This window comes from Corvus kubaryi, unplaced genomic scaffold (assembly GCF_017639235.1).
Source record: "Corvus kubaryi isolate FWS band 111438036 unplaced genomic scaffold, C.kubaryi_AGA036_p1.0 37334, whole genome shotgun sequence".
In the NCBI taxonomy this organism is placed as follows: Eukaryota; Metazoa; Chordata; class Aves; order Passeriformes; family Corvidae; genus Corvus; species Corvus kubaryi.
The window spans coordinates 7,180,583-7,195,545 of record NW_024581108.1 but is presented as its reverse complement, the minus strand read 5'-3'; the positions used below and the strand labels follow the sequence as shown (position 1 = coordinate 7,195,545).

The 14,963-nt window shown below is 37.6% G+C and overlaps 1 protein-coding gene across 6 annotated transcripts in view; it reads right to left on the bottom strand.

Annotated features, from left to right (window-relative positions):
- The window catches only part of CDC14A (cell division cycle 14A), a 53,194-nt gene that overhangs the window by 33,221 nt on the left and 5,010 nt on the right, over positions 1-14,963 (bottom strand). For all 6 annotated transcript variants that reach the window (XM_042030005.1, XM_042030004.1, XM_042030003.1 and 3 more), the window contains exons 3-5: positions 8,621-8,696; positions 2,435-2,527; positions 116-195 (exon numbers count right to left, since the gene is read on the bottom strand). In XM_042030005.1, the coding sequence (XP_041885939.1) occupies positions 116-195; positions 2,435-2,527; positions 8,621-8,696 (249 nt within the window). The remainder of the gene's footprint in view (positions 1-115; positions 196-2,434; positions 2,528-8,620; positions 8,697-14,963) is intronic.

The window sequence follows — 14,963 nt, the reverse complement described above, 5'->3', positions numbered from 1 at the left end:
TTTGGTACAATGTCTGTATCAGACATGATACACCTTTTCAGGAGGCAATCTAAACCCAAATTGTTTAGCAAATTCCAAAACAGAAAAGGTAGCCTCATTTCTTATGTTCACATACCTAAATGGAAGATATGGTGGATTAGATCCAGACAAAAGCATCCTGTAAGCTTCTTCTGGTGTTTTCTTCAAGTATATAACCTAAAAGGGATGGGGGAAGAGGAGGAAAAAGAAAAAATCAGCCCTGAGTCTGAAAAGTCTTTAACCATATAGTAACTTCCTCCAGCACACCAAACTCCTAAGAATGCATGTTATACTCCTTTCATGACATCAGAAACAGACATACCCATACAACGGAAAGATTCAGATATCAACAGAAACTTTGTTTTCTATCAGTCCCTTATTTTAAAAAGAGAAAATTGGAGAAAAATGTCACACACTGCTGCAACTTAAAGACTTTAATGTTGCATGAATTACTGTAAAATAGATTACATTTAAAGCCTAAATTCTTGATTATAGACAAAAGATCCTTAGAGGGTAGTTCAGAGGACTTCAGGAAAAAGATGAGTTTCCATCTTATCAAGGACCTGTGAATCTGAAGTAGGGGCGAATTCGTACTACATGTTTTCCCAACACTGCAGGTTTTATTTGACAAAAGTTATGGCCCTTCAAAGCTGTGTCTGCTCAAAGACATGTATACATGACATCTTCAACCAAACACTGTCCACACAGCTCATAAAGGCTCATAATAAAAACACCAGGAGGAAACACAAAAAAAGGAATTAAGAACACGAAAGAGGAGAGGGAAAGAAACACTGAACAAGCTCCTGAAAAAAATCGGAATTATCTTGGATGTCAAGAGCAATACACTAACTGAAGGAGAAAGGATCATGAAATGAAAAGGAAAAGATCACAGACATCTTCAGCACCTAAAAAGTAGTGAATTCCATTAAGAAAAATCAAGGAGACATTTTCCGACTCATCTGTATCAATGAAGCGTCAGCAACCAAATCTTAGCTTTGTTTTTAATCTAACAAATCTTTGGAGTGCTTTCTTTCTGCAACATACACAAAAAAAATCCCAACAACCCAAAAAGCCCCTTGTGAATAGTTTGGATAAACTGAACTGGTATTTAAAAAGCAATGTGAGTAAAAGCTTGAAAAAAAAGTACTTTATAGACAGTAACTATTCTCTTACAAGAGTTTTTTTACAAGGGACAAGGTCTTCTTCCCTTGCCCCACTGTCACTACTGTAAATCTTACCATATGGCACCACTACTTGTAAAACCCCGATTCAATAAATACTGAACATTTAAACCTTTTTTTCTCTGATGTTTTCATTTTTATGTTCTCAACCTCCTGAGCGATGATGTGGTTGAAAGTTCCCCACAGTTAGGGCACTCTGCAGGCACATGACATGTAGCAATACTGGCCACACACACCTGCTGTCAAGAAAACTCATATCGTATTTCCTAAGAAGCTTACAGAACAAAAAGGGAATCAGTATTTTCCAAGTCCACCTTAACACTTATCCACAGTATTTCAAGTGCAATTTAGATTCATTTTTTCCCACCTGCACCTGCCATTTACAAATCAGAAGTATATGCAACAGATCCCCTCTAGAGCTGCTTAGATTACCAGCATGTTTCAGGTAGGACTGAGATGTGTAATTTAGATTTTTAAATTAGGAAAAAACACTCATGCAAGCAAATTAATGGGACATGCCCTAGTAGTTTGCTATTATCTGGTCATTTGCTGCCATTAGAACTACAAACTTAAGAACTTAACAGCTTTTCTCTCTTACTGGCATTACAGAAATCTAATAAAGGTATTACTAACAAAATACACACTCAAAGGAATCATGAGAAAGAAATACGTCCAGTCTATCTGCTACCTATAAGGAAAAGGAACAGGAACCAGGACAAATAAACCGAACCTCCTCAATTAACTCTCAAACACTGGTAGAGTTGTGGCACGCTGCCTATTATTCTGGGTAGGCTGTGAAAATTAAATGAGAAAAGAAATCAATTCAATAATCACTATGCCTCTGGTCTAATAACTTTTAGAAGGCTGTGAGAAAAATCTTTTCTCCTTCTCACTCTGAATCTCACTAATGACATGAAAAGCAATTGATTCTAGCATGATCAGTTAGAGGTCAGTTTGTGATTCGGATTTTCCACATTCAAGAAATTGGTACTCTATGGAAAAACATGCAGAGGATCTGCCAAAGCCATTCCCTGGGCAGTAAACTAAAAGGAGTTAAGGGACGAAGACAGGGTTCCCCTAAAACTCATACCACAGAGTTTTCAAAGACAGCTTAGAGACAAATGAAATGACCATCTGCTCACCTCCCTAAAGGAGCACCCCTAGAGAAGCCATTTCACACAAAGCCGAAGTCTCTTAAGGAAGGTTAAAGTATCCATGGGATCAAAAATACTTACAGCATATGCACCTATTAGAAACGCTGCATTCGCTCGCTTCCGCTGGTCAAAACTGGTGTAGTACACGATCTTCTTTCTTGATAGACTGAAATACTGTTTAAAAGAAAGTAAACAAACAAAACAGCATATTTACTAAGAAAAGAATACACTTTAAGAATACTTTAGCCAAACCAGTTTTCCAAAACTGCAAAATAGGTCAGAAAAAATTCTTATAAAAGATTAAAATTAAAAGAGAAAAAATTACTGATACTCTGAACAATCTTATATCACAGATAAGTAAGAGTGCAAGGAAATAGCCACTGTTTCCAGGCAGATCTCTTGGTTAGCTCTACAAAAACATGCTACAATGTGCAGATGAACCAAAATCTTCAGTATAAAAAACTGGATTTTTTTCCCCCACGTTTAGATATTTGAAACATTAGCTTATGAACACTGATTAAAGACATTGACATTTTCAAACTAAAACATCCTCCTGTATGTTAAATCTCTTTAGCACACAATTCTGTGGAGAAGACAGAAGAAAAACTCAAGCAATCAACCTTACAGGCATTTTTTAACTTAAACACTTCCATCTATACTATTTTAAAATGGGGTGACAGACATCTTTAGAAAGCTTCAACAGCAAGAATTCATTTTAAAAGTAAGAAAAAAAAGATTGCATAAGAGAAAAGCCTGAAGAAAAGGCTAGGCAAAGACAAAACTCGCAATTCTTGTTTCTTTAGGAAGAAAAGAAGCCTGTGTCAGAATCCTGCAGACAAACCTCTCATTGAAAACAAAATCAACAAGCACCAGAAAAGAACAATAATGACAAGCTGCGGCAAAACTATTTAAAGCCAGAGAGAGACAAATATTGTCAAGTTGGCAAGTTGGACAATTTACCACACCAACAATTTTTTAAACTTCACAAATTGCCACACTTCCATTCTGCTACACAACTGCACGTTTTTCCTGACTGATTTTTACAGTACTCCTACAGTTTTGAGGAAGTGATCAACAGACATACTAGATTCTGTTTCTAAATATTTGAAGCATTTTTCTAGTTTTAAAAGTTGCACATTCTATAAAATGCCCTAACACCGCTGCTATTACCCAACTTCAGGTTTCTAACTCTTGACACTGTTGACACTTGGGGAGGGGAGATAAGGTAACTGCTTCAGAACAGTGTTTCTTTCATTTGTAGTGCCAACTGTATTTCACTTCCAGAAATCTGTCAATGTTGCTCTCAGCTCAAAACTTGTTGCAAATTTTAGAACAGTTTTATCAAATTTTACGAAAAAAAAAGTATCAAATAGCCAATCAACTCAGGAGAAAACTGATGTAGGTACAACAGTGAGTTTCTTACTCCCACCCCCCACAGAAACAGCACCCTTAGTCACAGTTCTAACTGCACCTTCCAGTCTGGTCTTACAAGCCACAACTTCCAGAGGTGGAAGGAGTGAGAGTTAATGCAACTGAGTGTATCTAAATAGGACTGTTAATTCCTGAAATAGATGGTTGCTGTTGATTGGAAGAGGTTGTATCTTGAGGCCAACAGCAACATCTCTCAGTGTATATGCAAACATACAAAGCACAAGTTGTTACTTAATTAGTGAAGCATTGAATTATTATTAAAACTTGACAAAATGAATCCCAGTACTTTAAGATTCCTCCCTTCTTCCCCCTCCTCAATTTTTTAATTTTAGTGTTCTCTAACTGCAATTCCACCCATGATGTGTAGGTGGGATAAGATTACAGTAGTTATGCAACAGTGACAGAACTTCAATTATAACTTATTGACTACTACTTATTTTAAAGCAAAGTTCTTTGCAGCAGTTTACAGTTCACCTAAAACACTATTTTAAACTGCAAAGCTAGAACTTACTTCTCACTAGCTATGTAATAAGACCATATTTCTTATTTTATAGAATGGATTTTTTAATCATATGGGTATATCAAGTCATTCCAATTTTGAGACACTTTTGTACCCAAAGCAGCCATAACCTGAAGTTTCCAGAATATTTAGATGAAAACAATGTATCAGTTTTAGTGCATAATTTTCAAAATGTAAGGGTTTAATCCTCGTTATATGAAATACTTAAATGTGTTTTGAATCCTGACTAAAGCTTTAACACAAAATTGAAAACCGACATTAATGCCTAATAGCACAGAAAGCAGTGAAAAACAGCAGCACAATTTAACTTTTCAGAAGCCTATAAAACAGATCACTGTTTTTATTTACACACTAGTATCAGAAAATTAAGTTTTACAGTAGGTGTTTGCTGAAGCATCAATGTAATGCATCTGTTAACATTAACGTGCAGTTTGTCAACTCAGTACACTTTCACTATCAAAACTAAGCTGTTGGATCTATTTTTAAAAATACCGATTTTCTGACCATATTTCATAAACTACATCTACTCCTGTGGCCAGGTCCAATGACAAGCTTTCACAACAGTTCTGGGAGGTGACTGTTTTTACAGCTCCAGAGCTCCACCTGAATGGATTAGGGCTTTAGTTCCCTTAGGCACTGCACAGCTCTGAAGAACCAGGAATGTTTCAAAACAGACTTTTTCAATACAGGTCTTCTAGGGAATAACTATAGTTGCAGATAACTTAGTTGCCAATAAACTTTTTTTTTCCGCAATAAAACTGAGGTGCACACGCTATAAAGCACAAAAAATATCCTTTACCAGTAAGAAAATTTTATCAGTTTCACACATCATTAAAAGATAAAATTTTAACAGTATAACACAACAGCATCTGCCAAGATATACCCCAGAGGAATATACTGAAAGACAATCTTGTGAATTAAAAGCAGAGGTTACACAGAAAATGTAGCAGTTTTTGCTTTAGGTGATAAAACTAATTCATGAAGTGTATGAGAGGGTTACAGAACATTTACTTTCACTGTAAGATTACATTTTTCTTTTTTAAAAGTTCCTTGTAAATCTCAAAATAGATTTATTTGCAGAGAAATTGATGACAGGATTAAAAAGTGCCGTGGACAATTACTGGATTGATAGCTGTGTAAAATTACCATATATTTGACAGCATTTTATAAAATGGCATGGTTTAACACAGTTGTACTGTTCAAGCAAGAAATTACTTCAATGTGTTTAATAAGCCTACATCTACGCAAATTCTACTTTTATATATATACAGGTGTGTATATATAGGTAATATGTACACGTAAACAGCAGTGAATACAAGACTGACAAACTTAATAGAAAATAATTAAACACATGCATGCAACCCTGCCTCAAAATCTAGGCTGTCCTAAAGGAGATGCTTTGCAATTACTATAGTTCCATGTGTATGCCCAGCAGTTTATTTATATTAAAACAAAACAATTAGCCGAACCCCTCTATGATTCAGCAGCAATACAGTTAGCATACAAAAAATGTGAACTCCATAGTTTATAAGCCTGCCAGTACCTTTTCTCTCCTGCCATTGATCTTCAATACTTGTATCATTTTTATCAGCAACACTCCCTGATTACCCAGCCAAGTATACCAAATCATCTGGGCTTAAGCACTATGATTGCTTCAGGGTCTCAGATGTATTGCAGTATGGTAATAGCAACCATCCCATGATAATCTGCAGTGTCTTTTACTTCCTATGATCAAACAAATCCTGCTGCTGGTCACAGGGCACCCTTTTGGCAAGGGTGTGCAAGCAGCAGTTGCCCAATAGGACTCTCTCTCTGTCCTTAGTCCAATCTGTACTTTCCACCTCTGAAACGCTCATCCCAGGCTGCTTACACATCACCTGGTGCCACACGAGCATTACCATACTTTTGCTGCTGCAGGGCAGACAAGGCACAGGTCATGAACTTGTGAACACACTGGTTCAGGCCCCAGAACTCCTCTTGGGGACGTGTGAAGGACAGACACAAGATGAGGCGTAGAAATGATGACTCTGTAATTCTGGCCTGGGGAAGCTAAGCAGCAGCCACTGAAGCTAGGCCTACAGTCCCCAGCAGATGCACTCCTCTGAGGCATGTAAATACACATGCAGAGGCAGGCTTCAGCCCAGGGACTCCATCTTACAAGCCTACTTACCCTCTGCAGATGGTATCTAAATTAGGACAGAGTGTGGCACGTATTTTTACTACCAGAAGCTTACACTAGCAGTGCTGGCCTACCCCAGGAGCAGTGCCAATCAGCCAGACAGGAGTCTATTCATATTGAAGTTTCTATACCACTCTGGCAGTATTCCAAGCTTTAGCTGTTTGATTCCAGGTATTACTTTCAAGTGGCTGCACTATCAGGTTACCCTTCTCTCTCGTGCATTAGGAGTTTAATTTAACCTATTTGGAATTAGCCTCTGGCAAGCCAGCAGCAACACACTGCACTTCCTCCCAGTGGAGACTTCTCTGTCCCAGTCCTGGCCAGCTGTGCCCTTCACCCAGCAGCACAAGTACATTCACTCTTTTCAAAAAATAGAGAAGTTACATTAAAATGACATTACAGTTTGCTAAACCAACCCTGCAAATATTGGGGTTAATAGTTCAGTTCCAATTTAGCTCCCTTATTTTTGCCATCATAACATCCAGTCTTCACCATCATGCTTACAAGCCACTTCTGACAATTAGCTTGCCTCATTCAATGAGCAAGATGATGGTCTCACAACAAAAATAAAGACTGCAGACACATTCCTGTTTAATACCGAACCATTAAAAAAACCCCCAAGATATTTATTAGTTGCATACTTCTTTTCTGGGTGAAACTCTTGGTACCTAGGTTGAAGACTGAAGGCATACAGTAATACATGAGACTATATTAAGGTTCCAAACTGATCAGTGTCTCAATCCAAATCTGGAAAAGACACAACTGCTCTCTCTAGTTCCCATGGGCACAGTGAAGTTAGAACAGTAGGTTTATTATTGGTTCTTCTCTGGAGAAACTGCTTCACAGAGCAAACATTCTTCAGTTTTTAATAACTCAAATATAAGGTCACACGCAGCAGAATTAAGGTGAAAAAAAATAGATTCCTACTGAGTAAGAATCATTGGTCATGCATTTGAATGGGACAGTGGCACTGCAGAATAGGGTGATAATGTATTTATAAGGTCTCTGGTGTTATCAAATGGCAAATCCAATGTTTTCCCAATATGAGCACAGGCATTCAAAATAGCAAATAGCAGAGTTTAACTTTTTATCTTTATAAATATCTTTTTAAACTAAGAAGCAATGTAAATTTTCACTAGAAGCACTTCCTTTTTTCCCAAGAAATTTATAGCACTCTACAAAGTCCCTCAGTTTGCAGGGCCTCCTCTTAAGAACACATGGAATTCAGCATGCCCCTGAAAGCAGTAGATAGCATGAGTCATCTTAACTAAGGGTTTTATTTGTGCACCTAGACATAATGCCATTTTCCATAAAGGGACCCTCTTAACAGTGGCCAAAGCAATCACATCTGTTGTCCTATTTTCCCCTTCTTTCAGTAACAGGTCTAATATTTTAAATCTGTAATATTTAGTGAAGGGCTTCCTCACTATTTGCCCACAAGTTACGTTAATTGGCATTTTGGAATTAAAACATCTTTCGATTCTTGCAGCTGATGGATTTTCTGTACACGCTGAAAATCACTTCTTCACAGGTATTTGGAGAAGGTTAAGTCTGCAGCTGTACGTAACATTCAGTGGGTCTGGCTGAGATGGAGCTGGGGTTTAGCCACATTAGCCGTGCTTTAGATTTGTGACCAAAACTGTGTTGATAAGACACCCATGTTTTACCTACTGCCTAGCAGTGCTCTCATATTACCAAGGCCTTCTCTCTCTTGCTCTGCCCCCCACCCTCCTTTCCACTGAGGCTTACTTTAAAAAGTGTGATTTCAGGACCCATGTTTTCTTCCTTGAGTACCTGCTTTTTCAGTTATTCAGACCAGCATACACACTTCATTAGCTGAAAACCCGTGACACGAGCAGAAGCTTTTGTTACTATTGTCTTGAAGGTGTTAAGGTTATGCAAAAAGATGAACAAAGCCTTCAGTCACCTGCCTCACCTCCTAAGCCAAAATGAGAGCATATTATTTTCTTCCACTCTTCAGAGGGTAACAAACTTGGAACAAAGAACATCCTTAATAATAATCCTTAGCAATAACCATCTAGCTAATGAGCACCTAATAAACACTTTCAAACTGGCAAATTTTATTTCAATTTGAAAATACAAAAATACAGGAACATTGTTTTTAAATGAAGCTTACCTTTAATTTCTTATTTAGTTTACAGCAGTATCTGTATAGCATTGCCAAATTTAAAGGTCCAAAATCTCTGTAGAAACTGGGGAAAAATAACAAAACCCAGAGTTATTAATACAAAAGAGCTAAGCAAATTTCAACATGCATGTCGTTGATAATTAAAGCTGGAAATAAAGGATACTGAGTAGCCAATACACATGGAACAACAGATAAGTCCTTTCTTGATTAATTTAAAAGGACAATAGGAGCAATTAATTTAAACTTACTCATAGCTTCAGTTTAAGGTATTCCAGTAACTATTTTTCCCATTATATACACACACTAACTATAGAATTTTTTTCTTCATCCCATGACATCCAGTCTGGCTTTGGCCAAAACCATAGACTGAAGAATTTGAAGACATGATATACACTTAAACCATGCTGATATCATCCTAAAGATTCTACAACTGCGTAAGATAAGAATATGTCATTACATACTCTCATAGAATTTCTTATGGGTGATAAAATTTATGTAGTAACATCTAGTCTTGATCTCTGTCTGAAATTTAAGCTCATTTCTTTATACCCTTCCTTCACTATTCCAGAGATTAGATGTTACATACACACTTTAAATCTAATTACGTTTCCTTTTTTCCTCCCCTCACCTATGGGCTGCTCTTCCAATTTATTATTTCCTGTTCTAAATATCAGCTTCTCATTGTTCTTGTTTCTCTCTTCTACATTTTTAAACTGTGTTGTATTTGAAGCAACACTCTCTGGCCTTAAGGTAAGGGTTAGTAGCAGTAGTCTGTACAGGAAAATTATTGCACAACAGGCATTCCTTGCAGTGATTCACAGTGCTCTTCCTAGCAAACCCTCTATATAGGCACCTTTACAAGTAACAGAAGCCTTTATGCAAGCAACTTACAGCAAACTCTTCTAGAGCTCCCTCTCCATCAATTGTGCAAAACTGGTCAAAATTTAAGCTGCAAATGTCGTGTCCTCCAGTAATTCTCCTTTTGTGCATAAAAATCTTAATCTTGATGGGCTATGCAAATTTATTGAAGCACACGTTATGAATTACAGTGAGAATGGACAACTACTTAAACTGCTTTAATCTGATCTGCCATAAGCCTTTTTGATAAAAGAGACAGGAAGCTTCTTGCCTACTGACAAACAAAACAAGCCATTGGCATCTGAATGCATTCTATTTGGGGAATCACAAAGGAAAAAGTTGTTCTGGACTTACGGTCTTTGAATTGTAATTCAAAGACCGTATGTCCAGAACTTACTGAAATTACAAGATAGGATAGATGGCAGTACCTATCAAGCTTTCTTCCCTGTGGCAAAGGGTTTATTTTTCCAGTTGAATATAAAAAGAAAATTTCCACTTTGAGAGCAGTCAAACACTGGGGAGCAATTGCACAGAGAGGTTGTAAAGTCACAACCAAGTTGTACAAGGATCTGAACAACCTGCTCTTCTCAGCCTTGCTTTGAGCCCACAGGTTGCATTACATATCTGCAGAGGTGCCTTCTGGCTTCACCCCTTCTGTGCAGACACAAAACCAAATTAGGAGTGCTTTATCTTTTTAGTGCTTATAGCGTCATTGATATCATCCTCCCCACATTCTCTCAACCAAGAAAGCCAAGACCAGTGCAAAAAGAGACAATCATATTAGTTTGATCACTAAGACAAGCAGCCTTCCTGCCACACCAATGCTACTTCACTATCATCTACTTTGCAACATCAAGTAACAATACAAGTTGGTTAATATTCAGTTCAGCACAAAACACTATGATGTAATTACAGAAGCTAATTAGCTGGGAAAAAGACCAAACTGTTCAACTACTAGAACTTAATTTGCAGGTTGGACAGAAGTTAACTAAACCAAGAGAAAACTGCAGTAGCAGTAAAGCAGGGTTTAACTTCAGAATTCCTCATCTTCTCTTAGAGATAAATCTGCCAGATACGGTCAATAGTTATTTTTAAAAGAAAACCCTCCATACAGTTTTTCATAGAGATGAAATAAAAAGTTCTAAGGACAAGTATGAGTTAGGACAAACAAGAAGTTAAAACTGGAGCTCTAACAACACTGGAGTGAATGTAGCTACTAGGAAAGTCATATAGAAAGCTTCCTAACATCTCCACCCACACAGCGGCACTAACTTGAATCAAACACCCCCACCCTATCTTACTCCATCAATTTTAGAGCATTCTTTCACTTAAATATATGATGAAGAGTAAAACTTATGATATTAAAATTATTTTGGAAAAATACTTTTTAAAGTCTTGTGGAAAAATATGGAATGGGATAGTTACTGTAATACAGAATACTTTTTTAAAAACCATTGTGAGCAAAGTATCTGAAAGATGTAACTGAATACACAGCTCATCTAAAGAACTGAACAAGTACAGCCATGTTTTACGATAAGATGTATTACGATTCATTTGAAGTACATCAATATGAAGTCATATCCACTTCTACTTTTCCACGTGATTAAATTAATTCAAACATCAGTGTAGGAAAAGTACATGAAAACCAATTTACAAATTTATCCACAAGACAAATTACTATTTTGGGGGGTATAAGGATAAAACACATTTGAGTCTATCCAGGAAGTAATTGTATTTCTACAAAATGAAACTATTCAGCTTCTCTCAGCCACCAAGTTAAAGATGGCACAATCTTTGACTATTTCTCCATCACTGATTACCATTGAGAATCCAGCGCTTCTCTTAATATGGTGGAGTGGGGGTAGAAGTACCTGAGTTTAAGACTCTCATACTGCCACTGTTTGTCTATGCTGCAGAAACAAGATATTTCTCAGAATCCAAACACAATCAAAGGAAAGGCACTTTTGGTCACTGCTGCACCAGCATTACTACCCATACAGAAAACCACTGGCACTTCCCAAGTTATTTCCCTACTACCACAGAGGCAGTATAAACCAGCCATTGACTTTGCTGATAAAACATTGTGGTTGACATGTGAGGCTGAAAGTTAAAATAATGGATGTAACATAATCCTTCTCCATTTTATACCTCTAAACTGAATAAGTTAATTATCCCTTCTTTATTTGGGCTAAGTTAAAAATGTGCTTTACAACCTTCAAATCAAAAGCGTTCTTTGAAAGATAATACAAGGCTCTGTACTGAAGTCAATGAGCTCTGATCTACAAAATCTTTCTTCAATTTACATCCCTGGACCTAAATACAGTTTCTGACATGTTTAAGCAGAAGGATTTAATCCTATGCACCCTCATTACTTTTTCTATAAAAGGCCATTTTTATACTTGAACTAGTGACACTTGATCCTGATTCACCCAAAGGATTTTCACGTTAAGACCACAACTTTAAGTGAATGTAAGTGGAACATGGGAAATAGGCAGGGTATATATAGGGAATGGGGATGAAATGGCATACCAAGTCACCATCTGAATAAAGAATTTTATTTGGCAAAAGTTGAAGATCAACATAAGAGAAGTCAAGGAGTCACTGATAACAATTAATCCAGTATCATTTTACTTCCATCTCTTTTACCTCTAGATATTTGAACAAAGCATTTAAATACAGTAAGAAATTGGAATGTCTCTGAAGCTTAAGCCAGTTAGAGAGACAGTCATTTACAATGGAGGTGGAAATCAGAGGAACAAAAGGCAGGTATGGTATTAATTAACATTTAATTGTATTTTGTTTTAATCAAATACTTAGATGATACCTTAAATTATTCTTCCCCCTCATCCCATGGAGACTTGCTATCATTACGCTTCTCAAACCAAGCGGCAAAACCCCAGAACATACTAGATGACATTTAAATACTCTACTTCAAAAATACCATCATGATGCCACCTGGAAGCAGTAGCAAAAGTTTCTGGTATCTGTTTTCTCTGTAGATTAGACTCCTAGAACCATTTCTTCCTACCTGTACTTTGTTGCAGTATAATATCTGAGGCACTTGCTGTACTGTATCAGAGGAATGGTCTTTCCCCTAGAAAGGCCAGCCCATGGGTATACTCTGCCATGCAAACAGTTACTGTAAATTCTTCCAGGGAATTTAATGGTGAAAGAAATGCAGCCCACACCCCTTAGTAACAAGTCGTTTCCAACTGCAGTTCCATGGGATGCCACATGAAGGTGCCATCAGTCAGTTCAAGCCTGAACCAGCACTTCGGAATGCCAACACCACTTCTTACTAAGCACTCGACCCTTGCACCAGAGAAAAATGAAACAGATTTGCCATCCTGAATTATTAGATGGTGCCATTCAATGAAGGAATACTATAGCCTAGCAGACTTTTAACTGAATTGATAACCTCCACAGAATCATAGAGTACGCGGAGGTGCCTCTCTGCAATGTTGCTCTCCAGCTTCTCATTCCCCAGTCTGCCCATACACCCAGGGTTGCCCCATCCCAGGTGCAGAATCTGGCACTTGCCCTTGTTAAACTTCATACAGTTGGTGATCGTCCATCTCCCTAATTTGTTAAGGTCCATATTAACATCAGTCAATCTATCAGGCCAAGATACCATCTTTCAAAGATAAAATGCATTACTTATACTTTACTCCACATGCCTGGTACTTTTTCCCTACAGAGCAGTAGTTTTGTACTGCCATTCACTTCCCATCAGGGCATGAGGTTTCTTGCTTGCCACCTTATTCAGTCATTGGTTTGGTAACTTGAAAACAGAGGCATCATTTAATAACTGCAATCATTTTCTGGAGTACATATCCCTGAACTAGAGCACAAGGACTCCTTAAAGTATAATGTTTGCCTTACTGAAGGCTTGCCATCATATAAAGCCACTTTCCTGCCAGAACAGGAGCCCCTACCAAGCTTGCAATTACTTAAGTCAAAAGCTAAAACCTAAGAACCTGGTGAAATAACTGCAAAACTTCTCAAATTTTTCAGCATTTTATAAATGTCCAGCTTCCTATTAAAATTAAGCAATGAGATTGTTTCTCTTATAGTGATTCATCCTTCTTGCTCCTCCCTCCCTCTTTTCTACGCAGGAACATTCAGGTTACTACCCTCTAAAGGCCTTGCTGCATCGGTTCTGAGCCTGGCCACTCAACAATACAAGAGCCAGGTGTTGCAGAAGTGGCCAACTGATTAGCACAGCTACTTGCTTCAAATCACAAGATGAGCACATTTCACATGCAACAAAGTCTCTGGGTGAGAGAGGATCAGTCTGCACACTCATTACAACCTAACTGCTGGTTGGGAAATCTTACCAATTCAGGCTTTTTTCTCCAACTCCAGTTTCCTGGACTGTGTTTCTCCTCCCCACTTCTCAAGCACATGAAAAAATGTGGCCACTGTTTTCCTCCTCTAGTCCACTGATTCCAATAACACGTGAATTGTTAGGAGCTTTCTTAATCGGGCCGAGACAAAATCCCTAATGCTTAATGCTACTTAGGGATTGCACGCTTCTGAACAGACAAAGGATGATACAGCAAACATAACCCTGGAAATATCTAAAGGTAAAAATAATGCAGAGGCCCTGGATTACGCAAAAAAGCCCAGGTATTAAGTCCATTTCCTCTTGGAAGTTCCAAATCCTCCTCAAGATCCTGATTCTTCAAAACCCAACAACTCACAGATCTAAATTACACATAATTAAATACTTATTCCAGATAAGTGATTTTTTAATCCAATGCTCCTTGATATCAAAACCAAAATATCAATGAAGAGGTTCTCCCATAGAAAGTTTCCCTATAGAAGAACCTTCAGGTCATGTCAGAAGCCTAGTCTCTTTGGAAAAAAAGTCATCTTAGCAGAGGCCAAGATGCACCTAAGCGGTTTCCTAAACAAGCTACATTCCCATCCAATATAAAACTGGAGCATAGAAAGCTGCTGTTTTATCCTGGTACCCTTTTACTGCAAACAAAAGAAAAAACTCCTCAGTACTACTGGCAAACGCATTTTATATTTTACTTATAAAAAGCAAAGACAGAAATGGTAAAGCAACGTATAGGTACAAAATTAAGGAAATTCCCTTTTTTTAATTTTGGACTTCATCTTACTAAGCTATCTTGGTCATCCAATAGTCAAGGTCAAATCTTCAAAATTACTGATGCAAACAAGGAATTCCCTGTTTTCTGTGTGAAGTGACAGCTCTGACTGTTGTAACAATGCTAAGTTTTCTTTTTCCTTTCAAATGATTTAAGCCACAGAAAGATGGAGAAGTTCAGGTTTCCTATGCAAGTACTGTTACTGGAGAGGCACAGAAAAGCAGCATTTAACCAAAGCAAAACCCGATAGGCTAACCCTTACTCTTCTCACAGGAAAGATAAACTGCTTCTTTGCATATACACATGCAGTAGAAGAAACAGTACTCATTTAATATTGCTGCAGCTAAGCACTTGAG